Genomic DNA, 14,944 nt, shown 5'->3' with positions numbered 1-14,944 from the left:
CATGGATCTGATATGGATATATTGTCCAATACGACTCAAATTTTAAAAAACAAGGCTTTCCCAAACCATGTTTAATATGTCTGGCTTCATTTGATAATAATAGAAAAGGATAAGAATTACTTCTCATCTTTCTGAGCTACAAAACCCAGGTCACACCAAGTGACGTAAGAGAGATCCCATACAACCATTTCCACTTCTCAGCGAAGAAACATATGATCAACCCTCTCCTCATCCTTCCCAGCAACATGATTTCCAGTGCCATGGTGGGGCGGCTGCATGTTTGTTTATGGTCATTCTTTGGCAGATCTAGGATAACCTATTGTTTTTTTTTAACAGTACAACCCATACCTTCGTCGATAGATGCCTTGTATTTTCCTTTTGTATAATATGCCTGGCTTCATTCGATAATAATAGAAAAAAGACAAGAATTACTTTTGGAATAGACAAACCAAGGTTTAAAAGAAGGAAGATGAAGAAGAAAAAGAACTTTCATGTTTAATTAGAGAGTCACAGAGAATAGAACGAGGAATCTTCACAAGTGTCAAGAACTAGATAACTAACCAAAGAGAGCATCTTTATGTATAAGGTTATTGTTCTAAGGTCCAAAAAAGTTCAGGGAGTGTTGTTCTTGTTCAAGACTTTATCTTATATGTTGCCTGCCTCCAATCCTATTCATGGAACCTTTCAAGGTTAAGGAACTCACCATTCCTTTATGCAGTCTATGCAAAAGAACTCCCTTCGACAGCTCAAACACCTGATTAGCCTCGTTGCATTTCTCCTCTGGCACTGATGGCAATTCTTCTTTCCACCTCTCCTCAGGCCCATCACTTTGCGAACCCGAGGAACAATCTAAAGAAACAAGCAATCCAAATTAAGATAAAGACAAAGGAGAAGAATACCTGCAGAACATAAATAAAACCAAAGGCTACACTTGGATGCAACAGTGAATTGAATTGCAATAATTACTTCAATAACATCATGTTTGGCCACATGATGGAATTGAACATTCTATTCAATAGACAGGATTGACCAAATAACAATGAGGTTTCCAAGCATTCATATTCACATGAGTAGGGTAGCCCTCAAACTTTAGTTGCATTTGTATTAATTATAACTTGTAAATAACGTGGTTACAATTTTCCGGATGGTTGAAGCTCAGTTTCGATGAATCCTCTTTTGGCAATCCAAGACCAATTGGCACACAGGGAGTGGTTAAAGATGAAAAGCTTTTGATTGAATTTTCATTATTGGGTCCTACTGGTGAAGGTGACATGACTGGAGCCAAGGAGTCGGCCCTGAGAAGGCTTCATCTTTTCACTTCAAAACTCTCTAGTCGGGTTATAGCCAAATGGGATTCCATAAATATTATTTATTGGGCCAGGAAGGGTCACAATAAGTCCTGGAAACTCTCTTTCATGTTCGAGGAGATCCAATGCACTGATTTTTATTTTTTTATTTTTTTTTCTTGAACATTATCCAATGTATTGATTGTAGGTTTTGTTTGTCCATGTCAGTAGAGAGCCAAAAGCCATGGCGGACTCCTCAACTTCCAGGGGCTGGGGTGGCCTGTAGGATGCGGGGGCAGCACACTCCGAGTGGGCCGCCTCACAGCCGAGAACTTAACTCATAGATGTGGGGCCTGGGCTATAAGATAAAGGGATTAATTCGCCATCCTCTATCAGTTCGATCTTTTAGAGCAAGTGGTTAATTGTCCTACATCAAATTGGTATCGGAGCGGAAGGTCTCATGTTTAAGACTCCTCACTGGGAGTGATTAATGCAGGGGCATTTTCACACCGGGCTTAAGTGGGGTGGCCTGTGGGTTGCGGGGGCACACTCGGTGTAACGACCCGAGATTTTGGGTGCATGTACAGACGCACGCGATTATGTACACTTACATTAGCTTAGGCATACGTGTGGAAATCCATCTCAAATCCCACCTTTTCCGTGACCATGCATATATAAGATTAGAGTCCTAATAATTCGATTAGTTCACTTGTATCTAGTCATCCAGCCGCAAATCAAACTCTTATTCGTCAACTGGCTCACCTAATTACTAAAACAAATTATTCAATTTAAAGCTCACGTATACTTCAAATTCACTAGTTCAGTTTATACATAGGACTGCATACTTCCTTAAGGATCATGATTAAGTGAGAGCCGTTAAAATGAATCTTAGCCACCATTGAAAATAATTGGTCAATATTGAGCTCATTAGATAGAACACGTCAAACTGAAGTAGGACGTCAAGTTTCGCCCAAATTAGGTATTACAAACTACGGCCATCTACGATCTAAAATTTTGAGTATATATTAGGAAACCCAGAGTCTCTAGACACTGACTTTTCCAATGAATTACGTCCTCTTTTGTATAAAAATAAAACTAATATTAATGATAAAAAAAATTTAAATTTAAATAAAACATAATACCTATTTAGATGCATTGCCACATACGTTGTTTCAAAGCCTATATTATCTAAAACTCTTCATTCCTTTTGAAATGCCGGATTTTGTGGTAAATCTAAATTACCCATCATTCGGACGTTTTTGCGATGGATCTAAACTACCCATCATCCAGACCAACGATCCAAATTGTCCAGTAGATGAACCCATTGATATGCTCCAAGTTGATCTTCTAACACCAGCCATCCCAAAGTTCCAGCCACACATCAATCTATCATCTCACCAAGCTCCTCCATCCATCCAATGTTTTCAATTTTCAACCTTCTATACTTCGAGGGCCATCAATCTAAACAATCTATTAGTGATGCCACCTGGTTTACAGATCTGTCTTTCTTTTGAGTTATGCTCTAACTTAATGTTACAAAATAGAAGATCGGTGTGGATATCTCTGAATCCCTCTCTAGTGGGCCCCACAACTAAAAAGAAAAAGAAAAGAGAGAGAGCAATATATGTTGCTAGGATAACCAAGCAACCCACGCTATCTAACATATACCTATCTTCTCGGCGTGGGAGTTATGCAAGCCGTGCAGGAGGACCGGGACCCACCAACCAAACCCAATCTACTCCAGGGGCTGGAGCCCAAGATCCCATCAATCTGGTCCGTACATCATTCTAAACCCACAAACCCAACCATCCATTTCAAAATAACCGAGCAAACTACATCTACATTGTTGAAATTAGTAACCACTCAAAGGTAACTCGAGATCAAACAACCGAGGTTGTCCAAATATCTCGGCCCTTGCCTTACTATCCAATCATCCACCCCTGCATCATAACCATCCAACCATTAAAAGCATTTCAAAAGGTCCAACCGATTATCATTCACCCATACAAAACTTAAAGTTAACGTGAGTAGCAAGGAGGTTCAACGGTACGTATTTCCCTACCACTTTTCATATTTTGCTGCACACTTAGATTTTGATACACCTCATTTTATTTTATTTTTGGGTTCATGTCTAATCATGATCTGACAAAACGAATGATCGGGGTGAATTTCTCATGGTGGACCCCACCTGATTTTACGGTTGCAAGGAAGACCTGCGAAAGATTTGCTTCAACAAGCCAGCCTCCCCGTTTTCTACGCACGTCGCCTTCTTCCTCAACTGCTTCTCCTATTTCTTCTCTTGTTCAACTTCTAAGTTATAAAACCACTTGTTGTGGGTTCACAATCAGTTGAGCAGAACTATCAATACAATAGAGTGGACAACATGCACTGATAGAATTTACAACACCCTTACCTTCTTCAATTGAGAAACAAGATGTCACACTTCTCACCTTCCTCATATCTCAGAACAAAGGCTATCTCTTATAAATCCAACCACTCAAACCATCCAGGTATTCAAGCCATTCATCTAGTGGACCCTTCGATGTATCACCAATCTCGGCCATTCAAGTTAGGAAACCCATCATCATCAGACTGCCCGCCAACTCAAGACACACAACAACAACTCTAGCTACTTGTAATCAGATCCCATCCCTATTCACCCTGGTAAACACAAAGCCACCACAGCTAATGGCATTGGTAGGAAAATAGCACGTCGCTGGAAAGTCCTCATTTCTTTCTTTCTTTCGATGTCCCTTTAAATGTAAAAGGAATGTCACAACAACCACCGATCGCTACCATTCAGATCCTAAACCTTGCCATGATATCCTAAACCAATCATCGAATCATCCAAGATGTTTTTCACCGAGTATGACTTTAGCAAATCAAACCAACTATCAACCCAAAAATTTTCAAGGGATTAGTGTGTAGACTCCAGTGGCTTCGTGTTACAGAGATTGTCGAACGTGTCAGTACCAGATTGGTGGTATCTAGAGAGAAGTCTGTGTGTGGGGTTCGTTCTAGAAATCAAGGTGAGTGATCCCGATATGTTTCTCATCCATCAAGTTAAAATAGATTGATTGTTTGATATGTTGTATACTTACCCGATAAAATTGCCATGTACTCTTAGTTGATTTAGATGAATGTGTTATTTTTGTATTAATATAATAATGATGATTTGATTTGATCAATGTGGTATAATCAATTATTTGAGTTACTGTATTAATGCAACTTATATGTTGAATTAATAACTGGACATGAATTGAATGATATATTGAATAGTATGGGACTATGTTGATTCAAATGTGATAATCGAAATGATCTATGCAATACATGACGTGTGATTACTTGATATGCTCGTGCATCCATCAATTGCATGCACAATACGTGCTAAATTCCTGAGGGATTTGCGTAAATAGTATACCTGGTATAATCATTACCAGAAGCCCACTATACTAGTGGAAGCCTACTCAAGGAGTAGATGCGGGTCTTGTCTATGCCTACCAAATGGTAGAAGTCTGCCAAGGGGCGGATGCATGTTGACAGGTTTCCAACTCAAGCAAGTGGACGGATTCCCACTTGATGCATTGATGCATTCATGCATTGCATGATATTTGCAATTTTTTTTAAATTATATTATGTATTATTATTGGTATTGTATTATAATTTGATATAAAGAACCATATCGGGAATTCTTACTAGGCTGGGCCAGCTTACCCTTTATTAATGTAAAATCGTACAAATAAGCAATTAGCTGATGAATTGGCGCAGAAACAAGAAGTTGTTGTTAAACTGGTGCACGACACACGTGAAACGTAGTCGTACGTATCAGAAGAGAAACTGGCCACATTTGGACCATTCCTAATTATTTAATTAGAATTTTATTTATTAGGATGATCTGATTAGTTGTATGATTTTAAGCATTTGATTGATTTTATTTAATTGAATTATTCTAGGTCTGTAGCAAGTATTCATTGGTAAGCTGTATTAACTGATGAATGATACCAAATTTATGCCGATTGAATGTTTATGGATGTTGAGAATGGACAAATGTAGATGATTAAATCATTTTGTGTGAATGGTTGTGAATGGACTTAGTTGAAATGTAGAAATGAATATTAATTTTACCTCTGAAAAAGCATATAATTGAATGAAGACTTTGCGTACAAGTTACGACTCGAAACTCGGGTCTAAAGGTGTACACTCTGTACACGAGTTTCGAGGCGTGACACTAGGGGTAGGCGGCCCGTGTGAGGCAAAACCCATGTGATTTGGGGCCCACGAGGGAGCAAAACCTATGGATTTAAGGCCCACGAGACCAAGGACCTAACCCATGCATGTGAGGCCTGGGCTATGAGATAAAGGGATTAATTCGTCATGTTCTATCAGTTCAAGCTTTTAGAGCAAGTGGTTAATTGTCCTGGAATGGGGGAGGGGGGTTTTATTCATCCATTTCATCATAACTTTGTTTCGGCTTGATGTATCTTTTTCTTCCCATTAATTGAAAGAATTATTCTTGCAAATTTTAATTAAAAAAATTACAGCACATTCCATTGATGTGAATGCTAAGGATTTTTCATTTTTAGAATGTGATTAGAATCTAGTCACTCACCTTTAGGGTTGTGTGATACCCTAAGGCACCTATTCAGCAATTAATGTGCAACTGGGAAACTTTAAATTCCCATTCAACTGCCTTGTCGTTTACTAAAGTGCCCATTGACCTTGTTTCTCATTTATCAGGGGAAACCCATGAAGCACACTCCACTGAGAGCCTGTTTGTTTCACTAATTATCACAGTAATGTAAAGGAAATGTACAATGATCACAAGTTACTTTACATGTCTCCTGACAACATCTGCATTTGACCATCGATTCTAGTGTTTAGTTTCTCACGGTAAAATCTTAGCGATGGCATTTTTACAATACTTTAATTGCAAATCATCACCAAAATATATTGATGTCATTGTTTGGATTCGAGATTTTCATGATAATGCCATGACAAAGTCTAGTGATTACAAATTCATTTACCTTTCTCCCTAATACATCCGCATTTCACCAAAGATTCTCATGTTTGGTTTGGTAGTGGTAAAACCATAATGATGATACATTATCGGGGTAATTGGCGAAAAAAACAAGCCCTAAGTGTTGTCACTCTTTATCAAACAGATGCATTTCCATATTTAAAGTGTATCATCTAGGAATCGCACCTATGTTATTTATTTGTGGAACTTCTACAACCGAATTATTGCAAGTCATTTCAGTGGTGCATCCAAACAAATCCTAAAATGGACATATCCAAATTGAGTTGTCAAAATCCTAAGATTTGTGATTTACGATTTACAATTTGAATTGAATATTAAGGGTTTGTTTGTTTTACCATTTACCATAGTAAATGGTGGTAATGGTAATTATTATTTACCATGGTAAATTCATGCAAGACGCCCTTATGATGTTGACAGCTTCACTAAAATCGAGGAGAAGAATGAGACGCGTAAAATCTGTGGGGCCCACCTAATGTATATATCTGTGGAGTCTATCTGTCCAAGGAATGAGCCCAAAAAATGAGGCAAATCCAAAGCACGTGGACTACACCACCAACTATAGTGGAAATTGAACGCCTACTGTTGCAAACTTTTTGGGGGCAAAAAAAAAAATGGATCAAGTTGATATTTAAGTTTTTGGTTCATTTATATCTTTCTGGCCTTATGAACAAGTTAGATGATAGATACATATCAATGTGGGCCCTACACAAATTACAGCTTTTAATGGTGGACATCATCATCCCCCTCTTTTCCTGTGGTATGGTCCACTTGAGCATACAATCTGCCTCATTTTATTTATTTTTTGGCTCATGCCTTAAAATGAGCTAGTAAAACGGATGGACAGTGTAGATCAGACACATACATCAAAGTGGGAACCACAAGCTTTTTACATAGGCAATCCCATCCAACGCAATCTCAGTTCTCGCATAATTATTCTGTGATTTCCCTCTCTTCCAAATGTTTATGAGAAGTAATCATTATTTATTTAGCACCATTTACTAAGGTCAATGGTAAAAAAAAAAAAAAAACAAACCCTAAGCAAAACAATCTGAATCCCACCATGAATCCCTTTTTAGATGAATCTTATAAATCTATTGCTTGAATCCCTACGATTCTATTATTTGAATCCTACAATCTACGATTCAAATTACACTTGCTCTCTTCTTTTTAATCTTGGATTTCGTTTTGTGCTTAAAATGGTGGGGCCATTAAGAATCGTTTAAAAAAAGGTCAATTCTTTTGTTTTTTTTTTTATAAGAGAAAAGATTTGTGATTGTGATATTCAAAAACCCAAACCAAAGAAATTAGAAATATCTTTTTCTAAAGTCAACAAAATCAAGTACTGATATTCCCTATAAAATCCTACAGTTAATAAAGGTAAAATTACTAAAGGACACTTGTATATTTTTTAAGGTAAATTTCTTGAAAGAAAAATAAGGGTCCTTTAACTGAATGACACAAGTAGATCATATGTAAGTTCTCGATTGCCAATATCAGGACATGTATTACTTTTCATGGTGCAAATTGATGGGAAATAGATGATTGATGCGTTTTTATTTATTTTGACTTTAAGATTTTTCGATATTCTAAGAAAATCATAAAAATTCTTACAATTTGCAATTCAATATGATTCAACCTCTATTGCTATTTGCAGTACGATCACAATGATAGTAATTATGCTAATGTATTATATGATGCTCAATCAATAGAAACAGCTTTCTTTATCCATGATATTACAGATGGCACCCACCTTTCAGTAATCTAAGACATTGATCCAGTGAAGCCTATCAAGGTAGAAGCCATAAACAATGATCCCTGCTTTCAGATGATCCTAGACAACCTACAAAGATGGACAACTACAACCAACAGTCCCCATTTCACAGAGCCATGCAGATGGTTAAGACCACCCCAAGGGGGTGATGCAATTGCAAACCATCCAAAGCATGCATGCTCCACACATGCACAAGATGAGGCCCATGTGAGGTCCCACTTCAGCAAATGTGGCAATTAGCCTCTAATTAGAATAATTCATGTGCATGGTTTTGTTAGGAGTCTTTTCTTATTTGTTGTCTATAGTATCTTAGAAGGTCCAAATGTAGAAGTTTTATTTTTAAGTATGGTTTTATTAGGAGAGGGAAACTACATACACACCTCTATAAGTACGGGTCATAGCCATATGCATGAGGCATTTTTTTCTGATAATTTGAATGAAATTCAGGAGAGTTTTCTCAACAGTATAAGTATTGGGAGAGGGGAGATTTGTGTGAACTCTGGAGCAAGACTAGATGGCTTTTTAGCCTGCTCGGAGTCTTTTGCTTGCTTGGGATTCTGATCATTCAAGGTAAGACGATTTCTCTCTGTGCAATCAGTTTCCTTCTCTCTTACATTAGGGGGAGATTTTAGGGATATTCTCCCAATCCACCATAGGGAATGCCTAGTGCGTACATAGTATCGCAATTATGTATTTGAGATGATATTTCTCTAGTTATGTATTAGGCCCAACCTAAAAATAATCTCCTCTCATTTAGGGATATAAGTTATTTTTTCTACTTACAGCAAGAGATAAGTAACTTATTTGAGATAAGTACGTTTGGTTTATGATCAATTATAAGTAGCTTTGTTATTTAAAGTTACTTAATCACTTCAGTTTAATAAGTAGAAATCAAGATAAGCTACTTAAGGCATAAGTAGCTTATCTTAAGTAACTTATGATGCAAAAGCCCCCCTTAGTTAATCATAATTATGTATTAGAGATCATATTTCTTTTTTATACAGATTAAAAACAATTATGATTAACTAAAATGAGAAGAATTCATTTTTAGGCATCTGCCAAATGAGCCCTTATGAGACCAAACAAAACCTCAGCACAGTATTTACATTTCCTCAACCAAAATTCAGCCATTTGCTTTCAACCAGACAAACAATTGCAATTCAACTTGATGGCGCATCCAAACGCACTCCAACCTTCTACACGAAACAATTGCAATTACCTGGAAAGAGCTCAATGGAAGTGACTCCACATTCTTGGACCGGAAACACCTCCTCAAAAGCAGAGTCAAATCAAACCCCAATTTCTTCTCGTGAGGCATAAAATCAACCCCCAAGCAACGAACCGGAGCCGGCGAGATCGCCATCACACCATTCGGCAGATCCTTCATCAAATCCCCACCATTCTTCTTCGCCTTGCTCGCATTCTTCTCTGAATCCCGCCGATTCTTTTTCCTCTCCGCCTGCCACTTCAACACCATCCTTATCAGTTCCACCTGCAATTCCCCCCTCTTTGAAGCCTTTGACAGCTTGAAAGGCGGCGTCTTGACCCGTATATCTTGATCCTGGCAGCGGCGGCGTTCAGACTTCTTGCGCTGGAGCTTGATCGAGTCGGGAATGGTCCGCTTGTTCTGGCGGTGGCGGGCCTGGAGGTAGTGTAGTTCGCAGAAGCTCAGATTCTCCATAGCCCTGCGGACGCAGCGCCATTGCCGACCGTCTGTTCTGCGGCAGCGGAGGTGGTCCGGTACCGCTTCGTCGTCCTTCATGGAAGCTGCAGGGGAACGGCTGTACGGTGAAAACGAAACGGAGGCCCGGTTCGAACCGGCCGGTTCGGGCATTGGAGTGGGAAACGGAGAGAGGGTTTTTGAAGACCTAAACGCTGGCTCTGTTCGCTCTGGGTTTGAGAGGGAGAGGAGGGGACGCGTACCGCACGGGAAGTTCCTGTCATCGGAAGCTGTGTGGGGGCATACAGAGATTTTCATGACAAATCCACTCCGTCCATCAGTTTTTGGAGACCGAAATAGGACAGGATTCTAAAACTCAGGTAGATCAAAAGCCTGTGGGTCACACAACACGAAAGAGCAGAGATTGAACGCCTACCATTGGAAACTTTGTGCCGGCCACAGAAGCCATGTATCATGATCAGCGCCAGGAAGAATATTTCAATGGTGGACGTTTCCGTTCCCACTGTTTCGTGTGGTGTGGCCCACATGAGTTTTGTATCTACCTATTTCACAAAGCTATCTTATCGTGCTCTTTCAAAACTGATGGACGGAGTGGATTTGTCAGAGAATTTATGTGGGCCACACAAAACTTCCGGCTACAGGAACTTCCTGTTGTTCCTTAGGCACAGGCAATCCGCGTCCGAGGCTGGGGATGATGCGGTGGATTCGGGTAGATTACGGAACGTTAGGGTGCCAATGGGCTGGGCTCGGGCCTGAAAAATAAAAATTTTGTATCTGGCTGGACGATGGCCGGGCCTGAAACAATTCAAATCCGGGCCGATACCAACCCAGGCCCAGCCTGTTGACTGCCGGGAATGTGGGCGCCGCTTTGGGGGCGCGGATTGGATACTACCAAGGCCAATAGCAAAATCGCTACTGAAGTGACATCACCCAGCTTTGTGGACTCCACCACGATGCATGTGTTGTATCCATACCGTCCAACCATTTGTAGAGATAGTTTTATGGCATTAGAAAGAGAATGAGATAGATCTAAATTTAAGTTGACCCACCATAAAAAACGTGGGAGCTATCACACCCACCGTTTGAAACATTTATAGGACCCACAGTGATGTATTTTTCAGCTCCATCCTATTCATAAGTTAACATAGAGATAGATGAAGTGAAAACAAAAATATCAGCTTCATCGGAAACTACTGTGGCTCCTAAGAAGTTTTGAACGGTAGATGTCACTGTCCCCACTATTTTCTATGGTGGCGTCCACTTGAACTTTAGATCTATCTCATTCTCTTTGTAATGTCATAAAAAAATCTCTAAAAATATTTGGACCGTATGGATACAACACATGCATCATGGTGGGGTCCACAGAGCTTGGTGATGTCACTTCAGTAACAATTTGGCTACTGACCTTGTCAGTATCCAATCCGCGCCCCGCCTTGGTGGATCCGGGATCCACATATGTGGGTGGGACCCTGTTGAGCTCACAATGATGTATGTGCCCTGAATCCACACTGTCCCAACATTTTAACGGCTCATTAAAAAAAAAAATGATCCAAAAAGTAAAGCTTACCCAAATCTTAGGTGGACCACACCAAAGGAAACAGTCATGATTGAATCCCCAGCATTAAAAACTTCGTGAACTCCATGGGAATACTTATTTGCCATTCAAACTATTGTTAAAGTTACAAAGACTTAGATGAAAAGATTACATAAATATCATCTTGATCTAAAGCTTCCGTGGCTGGCAAGAATTTTTTAACGATTAATTACCATTGTTTCTTGTACCATGCATACCAAAAAATTAAATGATTCAAGCTGATGGTCATATGGTTGCCGTGGGAGTTGTCGACTGCTAGCTAATCACAATAAACCCTTAGTGCAAACAAGGGATTATTAACCCATTATTTTGGGTGTTACCTTTACCTTAGGGGCCACCTTGATATAATTTGATATATGTCCAAGCTGTTTATCTTTTTTTCTAGCCTATATTAAGATGAGGTTCAAAAATTAGGTAGATCCAAATCTCAGGTGGACCACACCATAGGAAACAATGGGGATTGAACGCTTACCATTAAAAACTTTTTAAAGCCCAACGCAATGTATGTGTGTTTTATTTGAGCCATTCATCTATTTTGACAACTCATTTTAGGGCATGAGCTCGAAAAAGTGTTGGTGCATTGATTTCTACATCTTGTTTATCAATTATGTGGGTACATACGTTATGTAATCGGTTGAGCCTTTGAAAGTTGAAGACCAAAGATACGAGAGGGCAAGACCATCAAGAAGCAAAAAACAGATAAATGAGATGTCTTAGTAGCCCTAACCCTTGACCCAAAATAACCCTTGAATCTCTAGATGATCTTGACTTAATAGGTAAACCTTGTTGATCATCTCTTAGCCTTAAGAACTTAATTGGAACATAAAAAGTAATACTTAAAGAGGTGCAAATCTACTGTGAAAACATACACCTAAAACAACAAATTTTTAAAGGTGTTTGATCCTATAGAACAAACCTCGAGGGGTCTTCAATGGCATTAAAGATCCCCTAGATGGCATTGAATAAAAAGTCATATATGTCTAGCAAGAAATGATCATTTTATTTGATTTTCTCGATGGCATTAAGGTCTTTTTAGATGGTATCAAAGATCACTTGATGACATCGAATAGGTAACTTAGATATGTCCAGCAAAAATAAGTCGTATTATCTGATTTTCTCAATAGCATCGAGGTGTCATCGAAGGTTACCTCGATGCCATCGAATGTCACCTCGATGGCATCAAGAGAGTCATTATCTACTCATTTTTTAACCGTTGGAACGCAAACTTATTATAAAGGACATTCGGTTCTTAGGCATGTAGATAGGTTTTTGGTGTCATAGAAGCTTAGGTGAATTCATGATCATATCCCTTATCCCAAGCCTCTAAGCTAATGAGTTTTAAGTTGTCCTCCTTAAGATTAACACTTTAATGAGAATTCCAACCTCAACATTAACGATGTGCTTGAACTCATACATTTTTTAGAAACTAGACTCAACTTCTATAGGCATACTATTGTCTAAATCCTCCAGAAGACACAACTGGGTGAATTCCCTAGGAAATACAGTTTTTCATTAGTTGTAAGAGATTCAACCAACCTCCCATCACCTTGGTCACCTTAAATGAACACTACATGAAGGTGTTTGATCTTGGAGCTGGAGCCTTAGCAAAGCATCAGCATCATGATTGGGGGAGCAAAAGGGAGTTAATTAAAGCTCGTAAAAGTATCGATTAAGCAACCTGAGATGACACTATAAAATGGGCTCAATCTGACAAGTTATCAACTGTAAGAGTTTATGTACTTTTCTTCCTTGCGTAGGATTAATGGTAAGAGTTTGTAACTCAAACTTGACTAGGTTCTTATATAGGACATTGGCTCTTGTGTAAGGCCTAAATCATAAGTTCTTGTGTAGGACCTTAACTCTTATGTAAAAGCTAAAACATAGGTTCTTGTGTAGGACTTTAACTCTTATGTAGGGCCTAAATCAAGTCCTTGTGTAGGCCACCGGATATAGGTACATTCGTGTTAGTCTTTATAGGAGCCTCTGATATGGGGAAACATAGGTCAACTAGGACTGTGGTTTTTGGTTAACCTATAAAAAATAAACTAAAGTCTCTAGATGGAGCCTCCGACAGAAGTATACATCAGTAGGTTCTTGTGTAGGATTGAGGTTTGCAGTGAGCTTATAGAAAACTACATAAAATCTCTTGTGAGAGCCTTTCCTTGTGTGAGATTATAAATGTTAGAGGTTAACTTGATTTAAAATATCTTATAGTGAAATTCAGTATACTCATGAGTTGAGTGCGTCCACCGGGAGTGGAGTAGAAAAACCAAACCACTATACATGCTTGTATTTGAGATTGTTATTTGAGCACTTGTTTAATTATGCTTATGCGATTGAATGTTTAATTGATTAGATGAATGATAGAAGTTGATAGTTAGCACATCTCACATTTTATACTATCATGTTTATATATTAGTTGCTTAATTTACATATCATTTGTAGTCTATGTAATTTGACCCTCTATTGGCTTAGAAGCCTTAGAGGTAATTTGTCTTGCTTAGCTTAATTTGTATATTAGCTTAAAGTAGGCAATTGTGGTACTGTAAGAAGATAAAAATTTTATTTGGTCCTAATCACCTCTTTTAGGACATAGCCTTCATTCATTTGCTTCGTCAAGCTTTCGTATGTGCAACTATGATAATCCCATTACATTATAAGTGAATTTTTAAAAAGTAGGCTTGTTAAAGGCTTAAGTGGATTACATCATAAGAAGCATTAAAGATTAAGTTCTTACCATTGAAAAATTTCTTCCTAGTGGTGTGGTCCATTTAGGCCTTCGATATGCCTCCTTTTTGGGATTATGTCTTAAAATGATCCGTCAAAATGCATGGATGATGTTGTCACCTTGTCTAGTGAAACACGGTCACTTTGTCCAACAATCTCATTAATTTATCTTGTGGAATCCCATCACTTCGTATAGTGAAATCTTGTCACTTTGTTCAACAACTTTGTCACTTTGTCTAGTGGAACTCCATCACTTTATACGGCAATCCAGTAACTTTGTCTAGTGGAACCCATCACTTTGTCTGGTAGAATCTCTTTAACAGTATATGTAGTTTACTTAGAAAAAAATTTGCATGGGACACAATTATTGACTTAGACAGAGCCTACTGTGATGTTTTTATAAGATCCATCATGACCATTTGCTATTAAGTCTCATATTAGGCATAAAGACAAAAAATGTAACAACCTGAGATTTTGGGTGCATGTACACACGCAGGCGAGTATGTACACTTACATTAGCTTAGGCATACATGTGGAAATCCATCTCAAAATCTACCTTTTACGTGTGTGTTCATAAAAATTGACCATGCATCACCTTATATACAAATTAGAGTCCTAATAATTCTATTCACAATCGTATTCGTCAAGTGGATCACCTAATTACCAAAACAAAACTATTCAATTTAAAGCTCATAGTGTACACTTCAAATTCACTAGTTTAGTTGATACATAAGACTTACACACTTCGTTAAGGACCATGATTAAGTGAGAGTCATTAAAATAAATCTTAACCACCATTGAAAATCATTGGTCAATATTAAGCTTATTAGATAAAGCACATCAAACT

At 38.4% G+C, this 14,944-nt stretch overlaps 1 protein-coding gene across 6 annotated transcripts in view; it reads right to left on the bottom strand.

Moving 5' to 3' along the window:
* LOC131221861 (lysine-specific demethylase JMJ26-like) overlaps positions 1-10,207 on the bottom strand; it is a 36,208-nt gene extending 26,001 nt beyond the window's left edge. For 2 of the 6 annotated variants that reach the window (XR_009159624.1, XM_058217158.1), the window contains exons 1-2: positions 9,315-10,036; positions 704-849 (exon numbers count right to left, since the gene is read on the bottom strand). Coding sequence is in view for 4 of the 6 variants with exons in the window: in XM_058217158.1 (XP_058073141.1) it covers positions 704-849; positions 9,315-9,929 (761 nt within the window). In the remaining 2 variants the exon portion in view is untranslated. Of the gene's footprint in view, positions 1-703; positions 850-9,314 lie in introns of all 6 variants that reach the window. The other 4 variants (XR_009159625.1, XM_058217160.1, XM_058217157.1 and 1 more) reach the window with 4 other exon arrangements.
* Between the last annotated feature and the right edge of the window lie 4,737 nt (positions 10,208-14,944).

This window comes from Magnolia sinica, chromosome 12, assembly GCF_029962835.1.
Source record: "Magnolia sinica isolate HGM2019 chromosome 12, MsV1, whole genome shotgun sequence".
NCBI classification, from domain to species: domain Eukaryota; kingdom Viridiplantae; phylum Streptophyta; class Magnoliopsida; order Magnoliales; family Magnoliaceae; genus Magnolia; species Magnolia sinica.
This window is presented reverse-complemented; position numbering and strand designations above follow the sequence as displayed.